Source organism: Entamoeba dispar, genomic scaffold (assembly GCF_000209125.1).
Source record: "Entamoeba dispar SAW760 scf_1105229459075 genomic scaffold, whole genome shotgun sequence".
Lineage (NCBI taxonomy): Eukaryota > Evosea > Mastigamoebida > Endamoebidae > Entamoeba > Entamoeba dispar.
In genome coordinates this window covers 12,136-28,392 of record NW_001853511.1, presented here as the reverse complement: position 1 = coordinate 28,392, position 16,257 = coordinate 12,136, and the positions used below count along the sequence as shown (strand labels likewise).

The following is a 16,257-nucleotide window of genomic DNA, read 5'->3' as shown; positions in this document are numbered from 1 at the left end:
TTTCCTTTCATATTTCTTTATGAGTTTTTTTTTTTAAGAATTCTTAAAAAAACCCTTTACAACTAGATATTTTTAGAACTTGATGGAAGGAGTAAAAGAGGAAGATATTATTTGTATTGATGATTCACTAGAAGAGAATAAACAGTCTATTACTTCTGATGATGATGTTTTAATTGTTGAAGATAATGGTAGAACATACCAAAAAAGAATACCAGAACACTTTGTTTCTTCAACACTAACAAACAATAAATATCCACGACTTCCACCTTTAATTCAGAAAGAAGAAAAGACAAATAAGTTTGTAATGAAAATGACAGCTTCTAATCACAAGACTCCATTTAAAGTGGAAGATAAAAATACAAACGAAGATTGTTTTATAGAAAAAACTCAAAAATATGATGAAAAGAAAAAAATAATATCATCACTTATACCATATTTTAATGAGAATGAAGAGAAAGATATTATTGACATAGAAAATGATGAAGTGATTGATGTTGACTCAATTGATTTACCAATTGACTCAACAAAAAAGAAATACATCAAAGGAAAAAAGAATCCTCTTTTTGATTTTAGATTTACATTTGAAGACTTTAAAAGAAGAACTGACATTTGTATGAGAAGGGCGTTTACTGTTGATTCAGATAAAACTAAAATAAGAGATGATGCATTTCATGTTGAAGTACTTGAAGATGACACATTTGAAATTGGAATACATTCAGTTGATTGTTCTGATTTTATTGGAATTTCAAAAGATCCTTTAAGACAAATTCAATACCAATTTAGAAGACATCAAAGAGAATCAAAAACAATGTCTAAAATTAAAGAAAATATGTCATTTAATGCAGGAACACAAAGAAGAGCACTTTCATTAATTATTGTTATGAATGGAAAAGGACAAATCATTCAAAACCCACAATTATGTTTGTCTATGATTAATATTCGATGTAATTTAAATAGTGAGCAATTTGATTGTTTATTAAATAATACAGCTGTAAATAATCCTTTATTATGGAAGTCTTATGGTACTTTTGAAACATTTAATTGTGGAAAAATATATGGTACAACACTTCCACAATTAAAAAACGATATTACAAGTCTTCATAATGTATTTTGTTATCATATAGGAAAAAAACATAAAAATGTATTAAGTGGAAATGATTTAGTTCAAGAATTAGGAATATTTCTTGGAAGATATATTAGTCAATATTTATATAAAACCTATGGAGAATATGCACTTGTTATTAGTGTAAGAAATCAATTAGTTACACAATTTAGAAGTCCATTAAGAAAATATTTTGATGTATTAGTATTAAAACAATTAGTTTGTGCAATGGAACATGAAAATGTTGAAAGAATGAGTCAAAGAATTATTGGAAGAGGAAAGAATGAATTAAAAAGAATTATTAAAGAAATTAACTTGATTTATGAAGAAAGAAGGAAATTAATGTAAATTAATTTTTATTTATTTTTGATTTGTTGGTTTTTGAGCATCTAATGATCCTGATTCACGTAATAAGAATTCAACCCAAAGATCTCCAAAAGTTTTATCCTTTAAATCATACTTTGGTGGTTCATCATATTCATCTGTTTTACCAAAGAAATAACTAAATAATCCAGTTTGTGTAGTTTCTTGAGAAAGTCCAAGTAATCGTTTTTCTTCTTCAGTAAAATCCATTATTTTAGACATAAGATTAACAATTTCCATTCGTTGATGTGGTTTTGTTATATAACTAATTAATAATTTGTTTATAATTCTTTTATCAACATAATAAGTTTCATTCATAATTTTATTTTGTAAATCTTGTGTAAAATTTTCTACTGTTTTTTTTAATGTTTCATTTTCTTCATATAATTTAGTAATGGTTTCATTCCGTTGAACATTTAATTGTTTAATTTCATCCATTTCTTTTAGTTGATTAGTTATATCTTTTATTTGTGTATTGAGTTCTTCATTTTCTTTTGCTTTTCTTTGATTTTCTTTTTTTGTTTGTTCTAATTCTTCTTCTAATATTGTGACTTTTTCTTTAATAATTTTTTCTTGATCTTCTTTCATCTTTCTTCCAATACCACTTAATGTTTGAATAATTTTTTTTTGTTTTTCAATTTCATTATTTGCTATTTCAATACTTTTTTGTAATTCTTTATTTTCTTGTTTTAGTTCTTCAATTTCTTCTTTTTGTTTTTCAATGATTTGTGTATTTTTTTGTAATCGAGAAATTTGTTCTTCATATCCACTTACTATTTCTGTTTGAGCCTCTTCTTGTTTAAGAATTAGTCCCTTTAATCGTTTAACTTCTTCAATTTGTTTTTTGTTTTCATTTGTCATTTCTTTAATCTTCTCTTCATACTCTTTCTTTATCTGCTCAATTTCATTTATTGGTGAGGTATCTACAGACATTTCTCAGTGATCTTTTTTTTTTTAAGTTTTTTCTCTTCAATACCATTTTTTTTTTGTAATTCATCCATTAAATTGTTTTTCATTTTATAAGATATTTTTTGATTTTTCTTATTTTAATATCCTAAAAATATTATTCTTTATCTTCAAAAATACTTTGACTTTTCATTTGAATTATAAGAAAATCATCTGGATGAGTTTTAGATAAAAATGGGGAATCAGAAGAGAAAGGAAACAACAAGATTGGAATTTTTATGTATAACCGAGTTCTTTTTTTATAAATAATTTCTTCTTTTTATACTAATATTATGGAAACAAAAAATGGAAATAGAAGAAGGGGTTGAGGATTGTTTAATTATCAAAAAGAAGATACTATAAAAACGAAATCTTGGAAAAGTTAAGTCAATGGTTTTTATTTCCAATAATATTAATTCTGTTGTTGAAGTTCAACTTATGGAAGAAGTAGGTCATGGAACTTTTAGCAGAGTCTTCAAAGGAAAAATGAAAGAAAAATATGTTGCAGTCAAAGTTCTAAATACTGTAGTTGATTGTATAAGAATGGAAGTTAGTTATATGAGAATGTTTCATCATCCAAATATTATTTCTTTTTATGGAACTATCCAAACAGATATGCTTGTTATTTTAACTGAATATATGGATTCTTCTCTTGATAATTTGTTATATAACCAACAACAATGTCCTCTTTCTCTTCAATTTGAACTAACATGCCCTATTAAAGTTCATATTGCTTTAGAAATTGCTAAAGGAATTAAATATCTTCAATCTTTAAAATTAATTCATGGTGATGTTAAACCAGAAAACATTCTAATCAATGCTGATCTTAAAGTTAAACTTAGTGACTTTGGTTTAACAAAACAACCAACTGAATTTAGTGAGAGTATTCATGGAACTCCAAATTATTTACCTCCAGAAACGTTCCTGTATAATGAATATAATATTACTTGTGATATTTACGCTTTCTCTATGGTTATTTGGCAAATATTTACTCAACGATTATTATACATTAAATATGATTCAATGGATGATTTGTCTTTAGAAGTTGTTCATGGAGAAAGACCTCCTTTAAATAAAATGATACCAGAGATTTACCATGAACTATTGACTGATATGTGGAGTAATCAAATCGAACAACGACCTAATATTGAAAGAGTTATAAAAATATTATCTTTGGGATATTTAGAAGAAATAGATAAAGATTCAGTTAAAAATGCCTGGTGTTCTCTTTGTCCTAAACAAGTACTTGACTTTAAACTGTCTTATCATTATCTTAATACAAAAGGTAATTTCAAAAATATCTTTAGAGGAATTGATTTTGTATCTGTTAATGATTTTAATTTCGCTTGTAATTGTTTTGGTAATATTTGGGATGTTTCTCTTCAAAGAAAGATTAACGAATTTATAAAAAATGCTCATCTTTTTATTAATTGGACTAACTACTCTATCACTGCAGAATTAAATAAAACTAAAATAATTATTAAAGAAGATATATTTAGTGATTCTTTCATTGTAGATGATGGAAACAAAACATACTATATTAAATCTCTTTGGGAATTATAATGAGTAGTTCCTATTTGTTTTTATTATATATTTATAGTTTATTAACAATGAATTTAAATAGTATTATTTATTTTATTATTGTTATATATTACAATTTTATATTAATCAAAAAAAAATTTTTTTTAAAATAAAAAAAATGTTGAGGTTTGATAGAAAAAAATGATGTTTTTGGAGTTTATTATCCGAAGACGTATTCAATTTGAATAAAACAATGATAAATTATTTTTTTATTTGCTTTAATCACAAATAATTTATTTCTTTTACGTAAATTTATATTATTTGAAAAAGAAAGACTTCACTTGTTTTATAGAAAAGCACTAATTAGCATTTATGTTTGATTGTTAATTAATAAATCTTTTCATATATCATAACCTGTCAAAAATCTATATCATAAATGATAATTTAATTAGAAGTTATTGTACCATTATCAACAATAACAGGGCTCTATTAGTATAATATACTTCTCTATGAAATCTAATGAATTTTATTTTCTATGAATTATTTTTATATAAACTTAAATTTTTTTCTAATAATTCCATACCATATTCCATTTAATATTTTTATTGTTTATTATTTTTAATTCATTTCATTTTTCAACTATCATGTTTAATAGTTAAGATGTTATTTTTTTATTAATTAAATATTTACTAAAGAAGATAAATACTAAAAGATAACACATTAATTATTAGTATGATTAACCATCATAATATTTATACACCTACTTAGACTAATTCAAATGTTATTTTTAATTTTAATTCTCTGATTTATTTAATAATATACACAAAAGAAGATTTTAGAAATTAATGTAAGAATTTATAAAGACACTTTAAAATGTTTATGTTCTTAATAAAACAGAATGATTCATAAAAACATTAACATGATTTCATTTTCTTATTAACACTTTTAGTATCAAATATCATAAAAACGCTAACTACTCTTTTCAAAATATATTCAATTGTTTGAAACTTATTCAATCTATATGATATAATTAAATAACACTCTCTTTAATTTATAATACTTATGTTCTATCAAAACGTTTATTTAAAATAGAGTGATTAACAAATATCTAAAAAATTAAATCAGGTAATTTAATATTTTTAGGTAATTGTTTTCTTGCTATAAAAGAAAAGAGATTTTTAAAAAGAGGTCAGTTAATTCTTTGTTTTATTCTAAGAATGTAATATCTACATCCTTTCTTTCAACAAGATGATGGTAAATAACATTGGGAATACCCATACCCATACAACCATAACAATGTTGACCTTTAAGTCCAATATATTCCATTGCATATGGATCTTTTAATAACACTTTCATAAAGCCACACCAAAATGACCCATACCCTTTGCTTACAAGTGCAAGTTCTAATTCTGCAAGCATGATTGTTGCATCGTCATTAGCAAATTCTTTGTGTTGATCATCAGCATATGCAATGATCATATGAGGTGCATCTCTTCCTATAATATCAACTTTGGCTTGGTATGCACAAACTGGTTTGAAAATTTCAGGAGTTGTTTCAAGATTAACAGCACGACTAGCAAGATGAGAAAGGACTTCAGTTAATTTTGGTCTATTGATAACCATAAATTTGATTGGTCGGTAATTACAAGCGGATGGTGCAAATTTAATAAGACTAATCAATTCTTTCAACTCTTCGTTTGGAATTGCTCCTTTCCATTTTCTTACAGAACGTCTTGTTTTAATTGCTCCAATAACTGAAGTATGTTCATCTGGTAATGGCTCACATTTTTGTTCAAAAAGTGAAATTGCACCAACTTTACAAATAGATTGGCAATGTCCACAACTCATGCAATTTGGTGATTGTTTCTCGTCAACAAGTGCTTTACCACCTTCAACCTTTAATACCCTACAAGGACATTCCTTTGTGCACATTCCACATCCAATACATACATCAGTGTTAATAGTGAGATTTGTCATAACGATATTAAAACTCAGTACTTTTTCTTAAAATATTTCTTTTCTTGATGACGTTTTCTTTTTTTTTTTATTATATAATACTATTATTTTATTTTCATTTTCTTGTTTCTATTTTTTATAACAAATTACATTTTTTAATGTTATTTAATTTCTGAAGATGTAAATAAACAATAACATCATCTTGGATTGTTATTAAACATCTTTTAACCTTCAGCCTTTTTGTTCTGTCTCATTTTTCTATTTAACTAAACCTAAAGAAAATTACCAAATACTAACTTCACATTTCATAGAAAAGAAACACAAAGTGATAGAGTAAATAGTTCATTTCTATCAATTACACACATTAGTTATCGATTAACATATGATAACATCGAATACTCATGATGTCTGTCATTAAAAATTTTAGTGCTATTCCAAATCTTTCTAATTTTTCATCTGGATAAATACTCACTTTCTGAATTTCTTCTTCTTCAATAGAAAATGGTAATTTAAATTTATTTTTTGTTTCTATTGAAAGATGTCTTCCCATATCATTTACTAAGGTTAATATATTTTTTAACCCTTTCTCCAGTTTTCTTTTTTCTTCTTTCTGAGTAGTAAAATCACTACATCGAATAATTTCATGTTTGTTAATCAATGTGACTGGTTCTGCTGTTCGTTCAATTGCAAATTGATTAGAGTGATAACCAATCATTTCTGCTATTTTATTGATTTCTAACAATATGTATGAAAAACCAATTTTGATGTTTTTATTATCTTTCTATATTTTATGAATTTTCTCTTCATTTTTATTTCTTGAAAATGATTACAAACTTTTCTGAATGATTCTATTACATTAATCCCATTAATTATAGGTCCATTTTTATCATATTCGGTGTTGAAAACACTTCTCCAACAATCAACTTCCTCAATATAATATGGTTTATTTTGTTCAAATACTTCTTTGATTTCTTGTATTTCTTTGTTCATTTTATTTACCACCATGAAGTGTCTTCTTCTGATCTCTTTTTCTATTTCTTTCATTTGTGTAATTCCTTTCTTCTTTTCTTCTAAAGTTTTTTGTTCTTCTGTTAATTCATTGATCTCTTTCTCAAGTTTTTTGACAACCTCTTCTTCATTCTTTATTTCTTGTTCAATTTCTTCCTCATTCTTTTCTAACATTACAACCATTTTCTGTGAGTACTGTCTACTTTCATTTAAACACCGATAATATTGTTCGTTGTCAATTAATTGTTTTATTAAACACTCACAACAAATTGGATATTTCCCATTAACAGGATGATTACAAATCCCACATTCAATCTGCATTTGGTATTTCTGTGCTTCACTCATTTTTTAATTTGAAGAACTGTAAATTTCTCATCTTAATATCATATAAATAGAAATGATAAAAATAGAAGAAGATTAATTCATCTCAACAACATACAGGCAAGTTGTGTGTGGGTAATACAAATTGATCTAACAATTAATTTCATAAGAAAAAAAAAAGAAATGAAAAACAAACTGAAAGGAGATTTTCTTGAATGAGTTGATAAATGATCAAGAAAAGAATTTTAATAGATAAACGATTTTCAAGAATTGATGATTTGAAGAATGTGATGGTTTGTTTGAATGATGGATAATGGATGATGTTATACTGAGTGAGAAGATCATTTAATACCATTCTACAAAATGGAGTCATTCTTTCATCAATCAGTTCTTTCCAGTAATCAAGCTATTTGATAAGATTTCATTCAATAATTAAATAAAAACAAACAATTTTAAGATACGTAAACACTTTAAATACGGAATCAGGAAGTAATGAAGAAGAAAGAAAAGAAGGAAACAAATCAGGAAAGTTACGTGATAAAGAAATAAAATGAAAATAGAGAAGTTCGTTTCCAAGAAGAGAATCAGACATTAATACTCTTTCTATCACTTTGTTTACAGGGAGATTTAATAAATCTTCATTTTGTTTAACACCAATCAGTAAAAAGAGTTGAGCAACAAATTCTCTCTGAACAGGAAAAGGAAGTGAATGAAGAGATTGAATAAAAGTGTAATTCCTCTCTTTAATATAATCAATATAATCATGAGAAAAACAGGCATCAGATAAAAATGATTGAGTCGGTTGTAGTTCCATTAACAATAATAGATAATATGTTAATCATTATTTATTTCACTTTCTTTTCATTTCAGACAAATATCAACATGAAAATACAAAAGAAAAGACAAAAACTAGAAAAGAAGATTAGGACAAAAGATAAGATAAAGATATAATCAGAATAATATAGCAAATTACGAATAAAATTTCATTCATTTACATAAAATACATAGCATAATAACATAATTATTTAAGAACCAATTTGAACGATATATCAAATTGATTAATGGATATTTAGCAGATCTTAGAAAACACAGAAGATATAATGCTGATGATAGTCTTGTTGATTCTGCACTATCTAAGTTAAAAGCATCACAACCAAATGTATTCAATTATTTTTTGAGTGTTTCTAAACAACAAATTGGTAAAATAAGAATTAGTTTTATTCCAGGAACAAAAACAGTTTCAAGTCAATTTGTTCGAGTAGGAGAAGATGGATTCAAATGGAATGGAAAGACATTTAATACAACAGATAGATTAGTTGAAGAATTTAAAACAGAAGTAACTAAAATTCTACAGAAAATACAATAAATTTAAATCAATTATTTTAAATTTTGAATGTTTTCATTGAGAGTAATATAAAGAAAGGAAATAATAAACAAGAAACGATTTAGAAAAGAATTTAATAATTTTAGAAATAAAAATGAAAGAAAAGATATTTAATACGTCATTGAATATTTTTTCTTCAACAAATACATTAACTACATTGTTAATATATTTCAATCATAATTTGGTACTTATCTATTTCAATCTGATTTATGAAATATAAATTAAATAATGTAATATAATAATGATTCAATTTTATTGATTATATAATGAAATGTCATTACACATACAAAAAATATTACAACTTCAATGAACGATATTAAAGATAAGTTGTAATTTATAATAACATAATTTAATATAACAATCTGTTATATTGGTAAAAGAATGAAGAAAATAAAAAAGAAAGAATGATATAAAGAAATGATGATATTTTTTCATGATTTAAGAAAATTAAATAAAACTAAAATAGTATTAGAAATAAAACTATTAAATTAATTAATTTCAAAAGTATTTTTAATCTTATTTAAACTATTTTATTCTATTTTATTCTATTTTATTATTTTTATTATTACTTTAATAAAAATTATTTATTTATTCTTTATAATATAAATACTATAATAATACTATTAATTACTATAATTTTTAACTATAATTTTTCCTTGTTCTCTTTCTTATTTTGAATATCATTAATTACAAATAAATACAGAATAATTGAACAAACTACCAACAAAACAACTCACTTCTTTTGGTTGGCAATAAAACGCATATAAAAGAATAATAAAAAAAGGAAAAGTAGAATTTGAGTCATCGAAAATGATAAACTTATATCCCTATGAACCTATTTACTATTTATATTGATTGTTAATGGTGAACACACTTCTTATTGCGTTGAAATCTTATTATAAAGTGGTATGGAGAAATAGATTAAAACAATTTAACTGACATGAGTTTTCAATAAAAATGATTTATTGGTAATGAAGAAGGGAATTTCTACCGCAATTAAGTTCATCACCAATATTATTTGAGACCAGTTAAATTGATATGATAGAATCTAATTAACTATGAGCAACACAAAACAAGAATGAAACATATTGCCTTGGTCTTATTCAAATAATAAAATTTTTAAATGAACATACTTTTATCAATGTTTTTTTGCCATAACTTTACTTATTATTTTTAACTTATAACTGGTTTTGGTAGTACGAACCATTAAATAGATAACTGTTCATTATCTTCGTTATCAAATAAAAAGTGTAATTTGGTTAACTCATTTGAACAATTTCGAATAAATAATTTATGTTATAAAGTCCTATTCTTAAAATATACAAAACAAATAACATTGCAAAAGAAAAGAACTCAATATTTAAATTTAATGTATTCCTATTGTTTATTACTTCTATTTATTTCATTTTGTAATGGTGAGTTTTGTAAAAAAGTGGAAGAGAATGATATTATAATCACTGTAAATCCGAAATGTATTGATTCTACTTTAATTTCAAATGAATTAGAAGGAGATTATACTAAATATTCATCGGTTATTATTTTAATGAATAACAACAGTGGAGAACTTTATTTTGGTTCGGCCAATCCATTTAAAGCAAAAAAAATTATTGTACAACTAAGATATTCATCCCCAATTTATAAACTCAGCTTTAGAAATATTGAAACAAACATTGAACTTGAATTAATTAAAAATTCTTATTCATTTGAAAAAGTTCAATTTATTTTCTATAATGGAAATAGTCCAACAAGAATAATTGGAGATGTTGATGAGTTGTGGGTTAGTGGAAATGATAATTATTATTATTATTATTATTATTTACCTATTCAACGTACTTACTTCAATTCAAGTCCTACTAATTTAATATTTAGTTCTAATAATGGTATACAATATTTAATATCATCGTATGAAGGAATAATCAATCAATTAACACCAAATTCATTAAATGATAAATATTTTAATCAAACATGTGGTGGAATGGTTCGTTATTTTAGTTATAATAATATTGAAATTCATGATATAACAACAGAATGTAATCATCAATTTAAAAAAGATGATGAAGATGATTTTAATTCATTTATTGTTACTGTCACTGTATCTTTATCTAATTATAATTATCAAATATCATTATCAACAAATAATTATATTATTAGAAATAACCATGATTCATCAAATATTCATAGAGTATATACATATCCTAATCAATGGTTAAAATATGAATCATCAAATCAAGCAATATTCAAAATTTATAGAAAGAAAGAACCATATCAAAGAATTGAATTCAGTTTAACAATTGAACAATCAAATGAAGGAACAACATTAATCAAAGAAGTGGAAAATAATGATAAATCAATTTCAACACTAATTATTTCTTCTTCAAAACATTTATCTTTTTCAAATGATATTGAATTTTCAAGAACAACATCAACAACAAAGAAAAGTCAAATAATGATTATTGGAATGAAAGGTGTTACATTTAGTAATAGTAAGAATGATTATCATTGTGATACAATGATTTACAAAGAAGAAACAAGAGAATGTATTGAATGTGAAAAAGGATATTATTTAAATTCAAATAAAGAATGTCAATATAATTCACATTGTAATAAAACAAATAACCAAAGTCATTGTATTGAATGTGAATATGGATATTATTTAAATTCAAATAAAGAATGTCAGTTATCAGATAATTGTATTGTAGGATATAAAACATATTGTTATCAATGTAAAGAAGGATATATTAAAGAAAAAGGAGAATGTAAAAAAATTGATAATAAATGTAATAAATCAGAAAGAAATTATTGTTTAAAATGTTCAAATGGATATAAAATAGAAAATAATCAATGTGATGGAGATAAAGAAGATCAATGTTATTATGAAGGAAATAAATGTGTATCATGTTCAAATAAATATACATTAAATAATGGAAAATGTTCAAATAAAGAAAAGAATCAAAATGGAAAGAATGAAGAAATATATTGTGAAAATGGAAAATACATCAATAATAATAAATGTATAGAATGTTCAAAATCAGAAATATGTCAAACAAATGATATTGAAATAAAATGTAAATATGAAGAATATTTAGATAATAATAAATGTATAAATAAAACATGTGAAGAAGATATGATAAAAGATCAAAATGGAAAATGTAATAATAATAATAATATTCAGAATTGTTTAAATAAATCATATGTTAATGGAAAATGTGTTGAATGTTTAAATACATATTCACCTAATTTGAAGGGAGAATGTATTAATACAAAAATAGAATATTGTGAAGAACAAAATATATATGGATGTAAAAGATGTAAAGAAGGATATTATTTAACAAAAGAAATGAAATGTTTAAAATGTGATGATAAATGTGAAACATGTTATGGAACATCTACATATTGTATGAGTTGTTCTAATGATAAATATTTAAGAAATGATAAAACATGTCAATCAAATGAAGAATTAAATGGAACATGTTTACAAATATTAGCAGATGGAAGTGGATGTGGAATATGTAAGAATGGATATTATAGAAATGGGAAAGGATGTTCAAAATGTGGAAAAGAATGTTTAACATGTAATCAAAAAGATAAATGTATAATATGTGGAGAAGGATATTTTATGAGTTCAACAGGAATATGTAAATCAACAACAACAATTAAAGGATGTAAAGGAGAAATAGATAAAGAATATGGATGTAGAGAATGTTTAACAGGATATTATTTAATAAATAAAGAATGTTCAAAATGTGGAAATAAATGTATAACATGTTTAAATGAGAAAGAATGTAATAAATGTGAAGAAGAATATATAATAATAAATAAAGAATGTATTCATTATTCAAATATTAATAAATGTAAAGAAACAAAAAATAATAAATGTTCAAAATGTTCATTTTGGTATGGAATCAATGAAGAAGGAACAAAATGTAATAAAGAAATCGTATGGTGGATGATAATGATAATTATCATCATTATACTTATTATCATCATTATAATAATTATAATTATAATAATAATGATTAATTACATTATAACACGCAAAGAAAAGAAAGAACAAGAGAAAACAACAACAATATTTAAAATTTCACAATCAAATATCAAATTTATATCACTTGGAGATGGAATCATAACAAATAAAAAAGAAATAGAAATCGGAGAAGGAGAAGAAATTGAAGTAAATAAAGAAATTCGAGAATTAATATGTATTGGAAATGAAAATAAAGAAAAAAAGAAAATACAAATAAGTAGTAAAGAAGAAAATGAAAAATATTCAATTAGAATCAAACCAAATATTATTACAATTGAAGGAGGATATGCATGTGAATTTGAAATATTCATTACAATCAAATGTACTACTAAAATTAAAGAACAAATAATGATAATTAGTAAAACACTTAATAAAACACAAGAAGAAATAATTAAAAGTATTTCAATTAAAGGAGAAACACAAATATCAACACGACTTGATCCCGATGAAATAAAAGAAGAACATAAAATAGGAGAAGGATCATTTGGAATAGTATATATCGGAGAATTTAGAGGGAATCAAGTAGCAATTAAGAAAATGAAACAAATTGATAAAGATGAAGATAAAATGAAAGAATTTGAGAAAGAAGTAATGATGTTAGATAAATTTCGAAGTGAATATATCATTCATTTTTATGGAGCAGTATTTATTCCTAATAAAATATGTATGATAACAGAATATGCAAAATATGGATCAATACAAGATTTAATTAATAAAAGAACAAACACAGAAATACCAAATAAAATAAGAATTAAATTCATGCTAGATGGAGCAAAAGGAATTTCATATCTTCATTCAAATGGAATACTACATCGAGATATTAAACCAGATAATTTTCTTGTTGTATCAATTGATGATAATATTGGAATTAATTGTAAATTAACAGATTTTGGAAGTTCAAGAAACATTAATATGATGATGACAAATATGACATTCACAAAAGGGATAGGATCACCTATTTACATGGCACCAGAAGTATTAAATCGAGAACATTATAAAATGCCATCGGATGTATATTCATATTCAATAACAATGTTACAAATCATTACATGGGAAGATCCATTTCCTAAAACAGAATTTAAATTTCCATGGAAAATAGCCGAATTCATATCAACAGGTAAACGACCACCAATAATACAAGAAGTTAAAGAAGATATTAAAGAAATTATTGAAAAAACATGGAAACAAGAACCTAAAGAAAGAATAAGAATAGAAGAAGTAGTAAGAATGTTAGAAATAATTAAAAATAAAGAATGAAAATGATATTATTTTAATTTTTTGTTAAACTATTAATTAATAAAGAATAAATAAACATAACAGTTGTTTAATAAAAAAAATTGATTGTAATAAATAATAACTAAGATTTTGTTTTTATTTAAAAAGTTTAATGATGATGTATCATTGCTTTGTATTTCGTTGTTAAGTGTTGTACTGTATTTTAATTATCTATTTAGTTCAAACAATATTTATTTATAAGTTTTAAGAGTACTAATATTGATACATGATAATACATATTACAAATATCGTTTCAAAAATTAACAGTGTTTCAATTAAAAATAAGAAAGAAAGGAACAAATAAATAAAAATGTGAAATAGAAAGGGATTATGAATACAATATTTCATTTTCAATAATTTCTCATTATTTCGAGTTTATTTCAATACAAATAATTCAAAATTCAAAGTAGTACTTTCCTATTATAACTTATTAACTTTGTTATTCTTTATCAATGATTTTGTTTCATTAGTTCAATAATTATCTTTAAATCATATGTTTAATATTATTTCTCTTTTTTCTTCATTTCAACAGGTTGTTCTCATTGTTGCTGTATTGTTTGTTCAATTTGAATAAAGACAAATAATAGAAATAACTCACAGATTTATAATGACGATATGTATAAATTGGTAGGATAAGCTCACAGGGTGAAAGAAGTTTATATCGACTTGGATTTCTTTTTATTACAAAAAATATTTCTATTTTGTTATTCTATTTCTATATTTATATTATTAATAACATTTTTTATTTTTTGTTTTCTTTATTTTATAAGATTTTCATGTTATTGAAAATAACAAATTCTATATTATAATAATTATTTTATTGTTGTTTTTCTTTGTATTATCTTATATTCATATCTATGTTCCTTATTGTTCATGTTAATTCTATTTTCATTTATCTAATTTTGTTTTCATATATTTTTATCTTATTACTTGGATTATTTGATATTGAAATTGATATATGATAATGAAACTGTTGTACATTTTTATACTTTTCATTTTTCAGTTTCTATACATATCACAACCTATTTATTATTTAAATATAATATAGTCACATATTTATACAATTTTACTTTTCCTGTTTGATACAATATTGTTGTGTTGATGAGATATGATAATCTAGATTCATCTTGTTTTTTATTCTATTTATAAAAATATTTTATTTTTTGTTTTAAATAACGAATAAAAATAAAATAAAGAATAAAATGAATGAAATGATAAAATACAATCTCAATGAATATAACACACATTAAGTCATTGTATTTATATTAAAAACTTATTAGTACTATGAGAGTAATGATATCTGAATACTTTAATACAATTAATGGTGATATTTATTATATTTCTTAGATAACCAAGTAGTTTTTCTTCATTCTAATGTTAATCACTTATTTAAAAGTATAAACAATGGTTTGTATAATTTATCTTGAAATAAATAAAGAAACAATAAGAATAATATTAAAGAAAGGAGATATTCAAAAGAAATCATTTGGAGGTCAAAAAATGTTGAGTAAGGAAGAAGAGGATGTGTTGTATGATTTTATTAAAACTAGACAATGGACATACTTACCTCTAACAATACATGGGATTAAAGAATTCATGAGTAATGAAAGAAGAATAGTTAACTTAACAAATAAACAAATCTAGAACATTATCAGATAGACAAAAAGATATAAATTAACATATGGTATTCCAGTTGAAGAAATAAGAGGATATTTTGATAAAGATGAATTAAGAAATGTTTCAAAAGAAGTGAGGTAGTATGGACTGAATATGATTTAAGATATTCTCATCTTATTCAAAAAACACTTGATATTCAACAAGAAATGGACATTGGACTTCAGAAGCTTGGTGGTATATTTGAAAATAATTGAACACTTAGTGTTTTATTATTCAATAATATAATGTTAAATAATGAAGAAATAATATAAGTTGATTTTTAATCTAATTTATTTTTATTAATTATTCTTTTAATTCTTTTTATTATATTTTTACTATTTTGATTTTCTTTTCTTCTTCTTATTTTTTTATTTTCTTTCATTTTTATGAAATTCTTTTCTTTTTATTCATTTTTATTATTATATCATTACCATCCATTTTGATGATGAATGTTAGAAATCAACTCTATATGATAAACAGAATACATTGAAATGATAAAGAACATGTAGTTGATATTTGAGTAATCAACATTTATCATTAATTCATTAATTCATTTATTTATCAAATAAAAGATAAACAGATGAAAAACAACAAATTGAAAACAATAAATATGATTATTAACAATAAAAGAAATGATGGAAGAAATAAAAGAAATAAGAATAATTTATTTACAATATTCATTATTTTCAATATATTATAATG

General features: G+C 23.3%; 6 protein-coding genes across 6 annotated transcripts, besides 26 other annotated features; 3 read left to right on the top strand and 3 right to left on the bottom strand.

The window, feature by feature from the left end:
* Positions 1-82: 82 nt before the first annotated feature.
* On the top strand, positions 83-1,450 carry EDI_017190 (uncharacterized protein; the record flags this gene model as incomplete). Its single annotated transcript, XM_001735352.1, has 1 exon — positions 83-1,450. The coding sequence occupies one exon, from the start codon at positions 83-85 to the stop codon at positions 1,448-1,450; it is 1,368 nt and encodes a 455-aa protein (XP_001735404.1).
* Positions 1,439-1,470: a sequence feature (AT_rich).
* EDI_017180 (GRIP domain-containing protein RUD3, putative) lies at positions 1,463-2,398 on the bottom strand (the record flags this gene model as incomplete). The annotated part of the gene is made up of 1 exon (XM_001735351.1): positions 1,463-2,398. The coding sequence occupies one exon, from the start codon at positions 2,396-2,398 to the stop codon at positions 1,463-1,465; it is 936 nt and encodes a 311-aa protein (XP_001735403.1).
* Positions 1,946-2,060: a microsatellite.
* Positions 2,086-2,184: a microsatellite.
* Positions 2,399-2,800: 402 nt separating the features above from the next.
* EDI_017170 (tyrosine protein kinase, putative) lies at positions 2,801-3,973 on the top strand (the record flags this gene model as incomplete). Its single annotated transcript, XM_001735350.1, has 1 exon — positions 2,801-3,973. The coding sequence occupies one exon, from the start codon at positions 2,801-2,803 to the stop codon at positions 3,971-3,973; it is 1,173 nt and encodes a 390-aa protein (XP_001735402.1).
* Positions 3,867-3,895: a sequence feature (AT_rich).
* A 17-nt stretch (positions 3,974-3,990) lies between the features above and the next one.
* Positions 3,991-4,111: a sequence feature (AT_rich).
* Positions 4,112-4,453: 342 nt separating this feature from the next.
* Positions 4,454-4,508: a sequence feature (AT_rich).
* Positions 4,509-4,522: 14 nt separating this feature from the next.
* Positions 4,523-4,620: a sequence feature (AT_rich).
* A 517-nt stretch (positions 4,621-5,137) lies between these two features.
* EDI_017160 (uncharacterized protein) lies at positions 5,138-5,908 on the bottom strand (the record flags this gene model as incomplete). Its single annotated transcript, XM_001735349.1, has 1 exon — positions 5,138-5,908. The coding sequence occupies one exon, from the start codon at positions 5,906-5,908 to the stop codon at positions 5,138-5,140; it is 771 nt and encodes a 256-aa protein (XP_001735401.1).
* Positions 5,909-5,961: 53 nt separating this feature from the next.
* Positions 5,962-6,024: a microsatellite.
* Positions 5,964-6,059: a microsatellite.
* A 192-nt stretch (positions 6,060-6,251) lies between these two features.
* On the bottom strand, positions 6,252-7,240 carry EDI_017150 (uncharacterized protein; the record flags this gene model as incomplete). The annotated part of the gene is made up of 2 exons (XM_001735348.1): positions 6,252-6,668; positions 6,722-7,240. The coding sequence occupies 2 exons, from the start codon at positions 7,238-7,240 to the stop codon at positions 6,252-6,254; spliced, it is 936 nt and encodes a 311-aa protein (XP_001735400.1).
* Positions 7,241-8,577: 1,337 nt separating this feature from the next.
* Positions 8,578-8,607: a sequence feature (AT_rich).
* Positions 8,608-8,812: 205 nt separating this feature from the next.
* Positions 8,813-8,868: a sequence feature (AT_rich).
* A 62-nt stretch (positions 8,869-8,930) lies between these two features.
* Positions 8,931-8,958: a sequence feature (AT_rich).
* Positions 8,959-9,043: 85 nt separating this feature from the next.
* Positions 9,044-9,125: a sequence feature (AT_rich).
* Position 9,126: 1 nt separating this feature from the next.
* Positions 9,127-9,173: a microsatellite.
* Positions 9,174-9,254: a sequence feature (AT_rich).
* Positions 9,255-9,969: 715 nt separating this feature from the next.
* On the top strand, positions 9,970-13,881 carry EDI_017140 (protein serine/threonine kinase, putative; the record flags this gene model as incomplete). Its single annotated transcript, XM_001735347.1, has 1 exon — positions 9,970-13,881. The coding sequence occupies one exon, from the start codon at positions 9,970-9,972 to the stop codon at positions 13,879-13,881; it is 3,912 nt and encodes a 1,303-aa protein (XP_001735399.1).
* Positions 10,394-10,417: a microsatellite.
* Positions 12,401-12,475: a sequence feature (AT_rich).
* Positions 12,547-12,617: a microsatellite.
* Positions 12,724-12,863: a microsatellite.
* Positions 13,859-14,006: a sequence feature (AT_rich).
* Positions 14,007-14,574: 568 nt separating this feature from the next.
* Positions 14,575-14,635: a sequence feature (AT_rich).
* A 4-nt stretch (positions 14,636-14,639) lies between these two features.
* Positions 14,640-14,827: a microsatellite.
* Positions 14,828-14,922: 95 nt separating this feature from the next.
* Positions 14,923-14,946: a sequence feature (AT_rich).
* An 83-nt stretch (positions 14,947-15,029) lies between these two features.
* Positions 15,030-15,103: a sequence feature (AT_rich).
* A 725-nt stretch (positions 15,104-15,828) lies between these two features.
* Positions 15,829-15,978: a microsatellite.
* A 219-nt stretch (positions 15,979-16,197) lies between these two features.
* Positions 16,198-16,256: a sequence feature (AT_rich).
* Position 16,257: the final 1 nt, after the last annotated feature.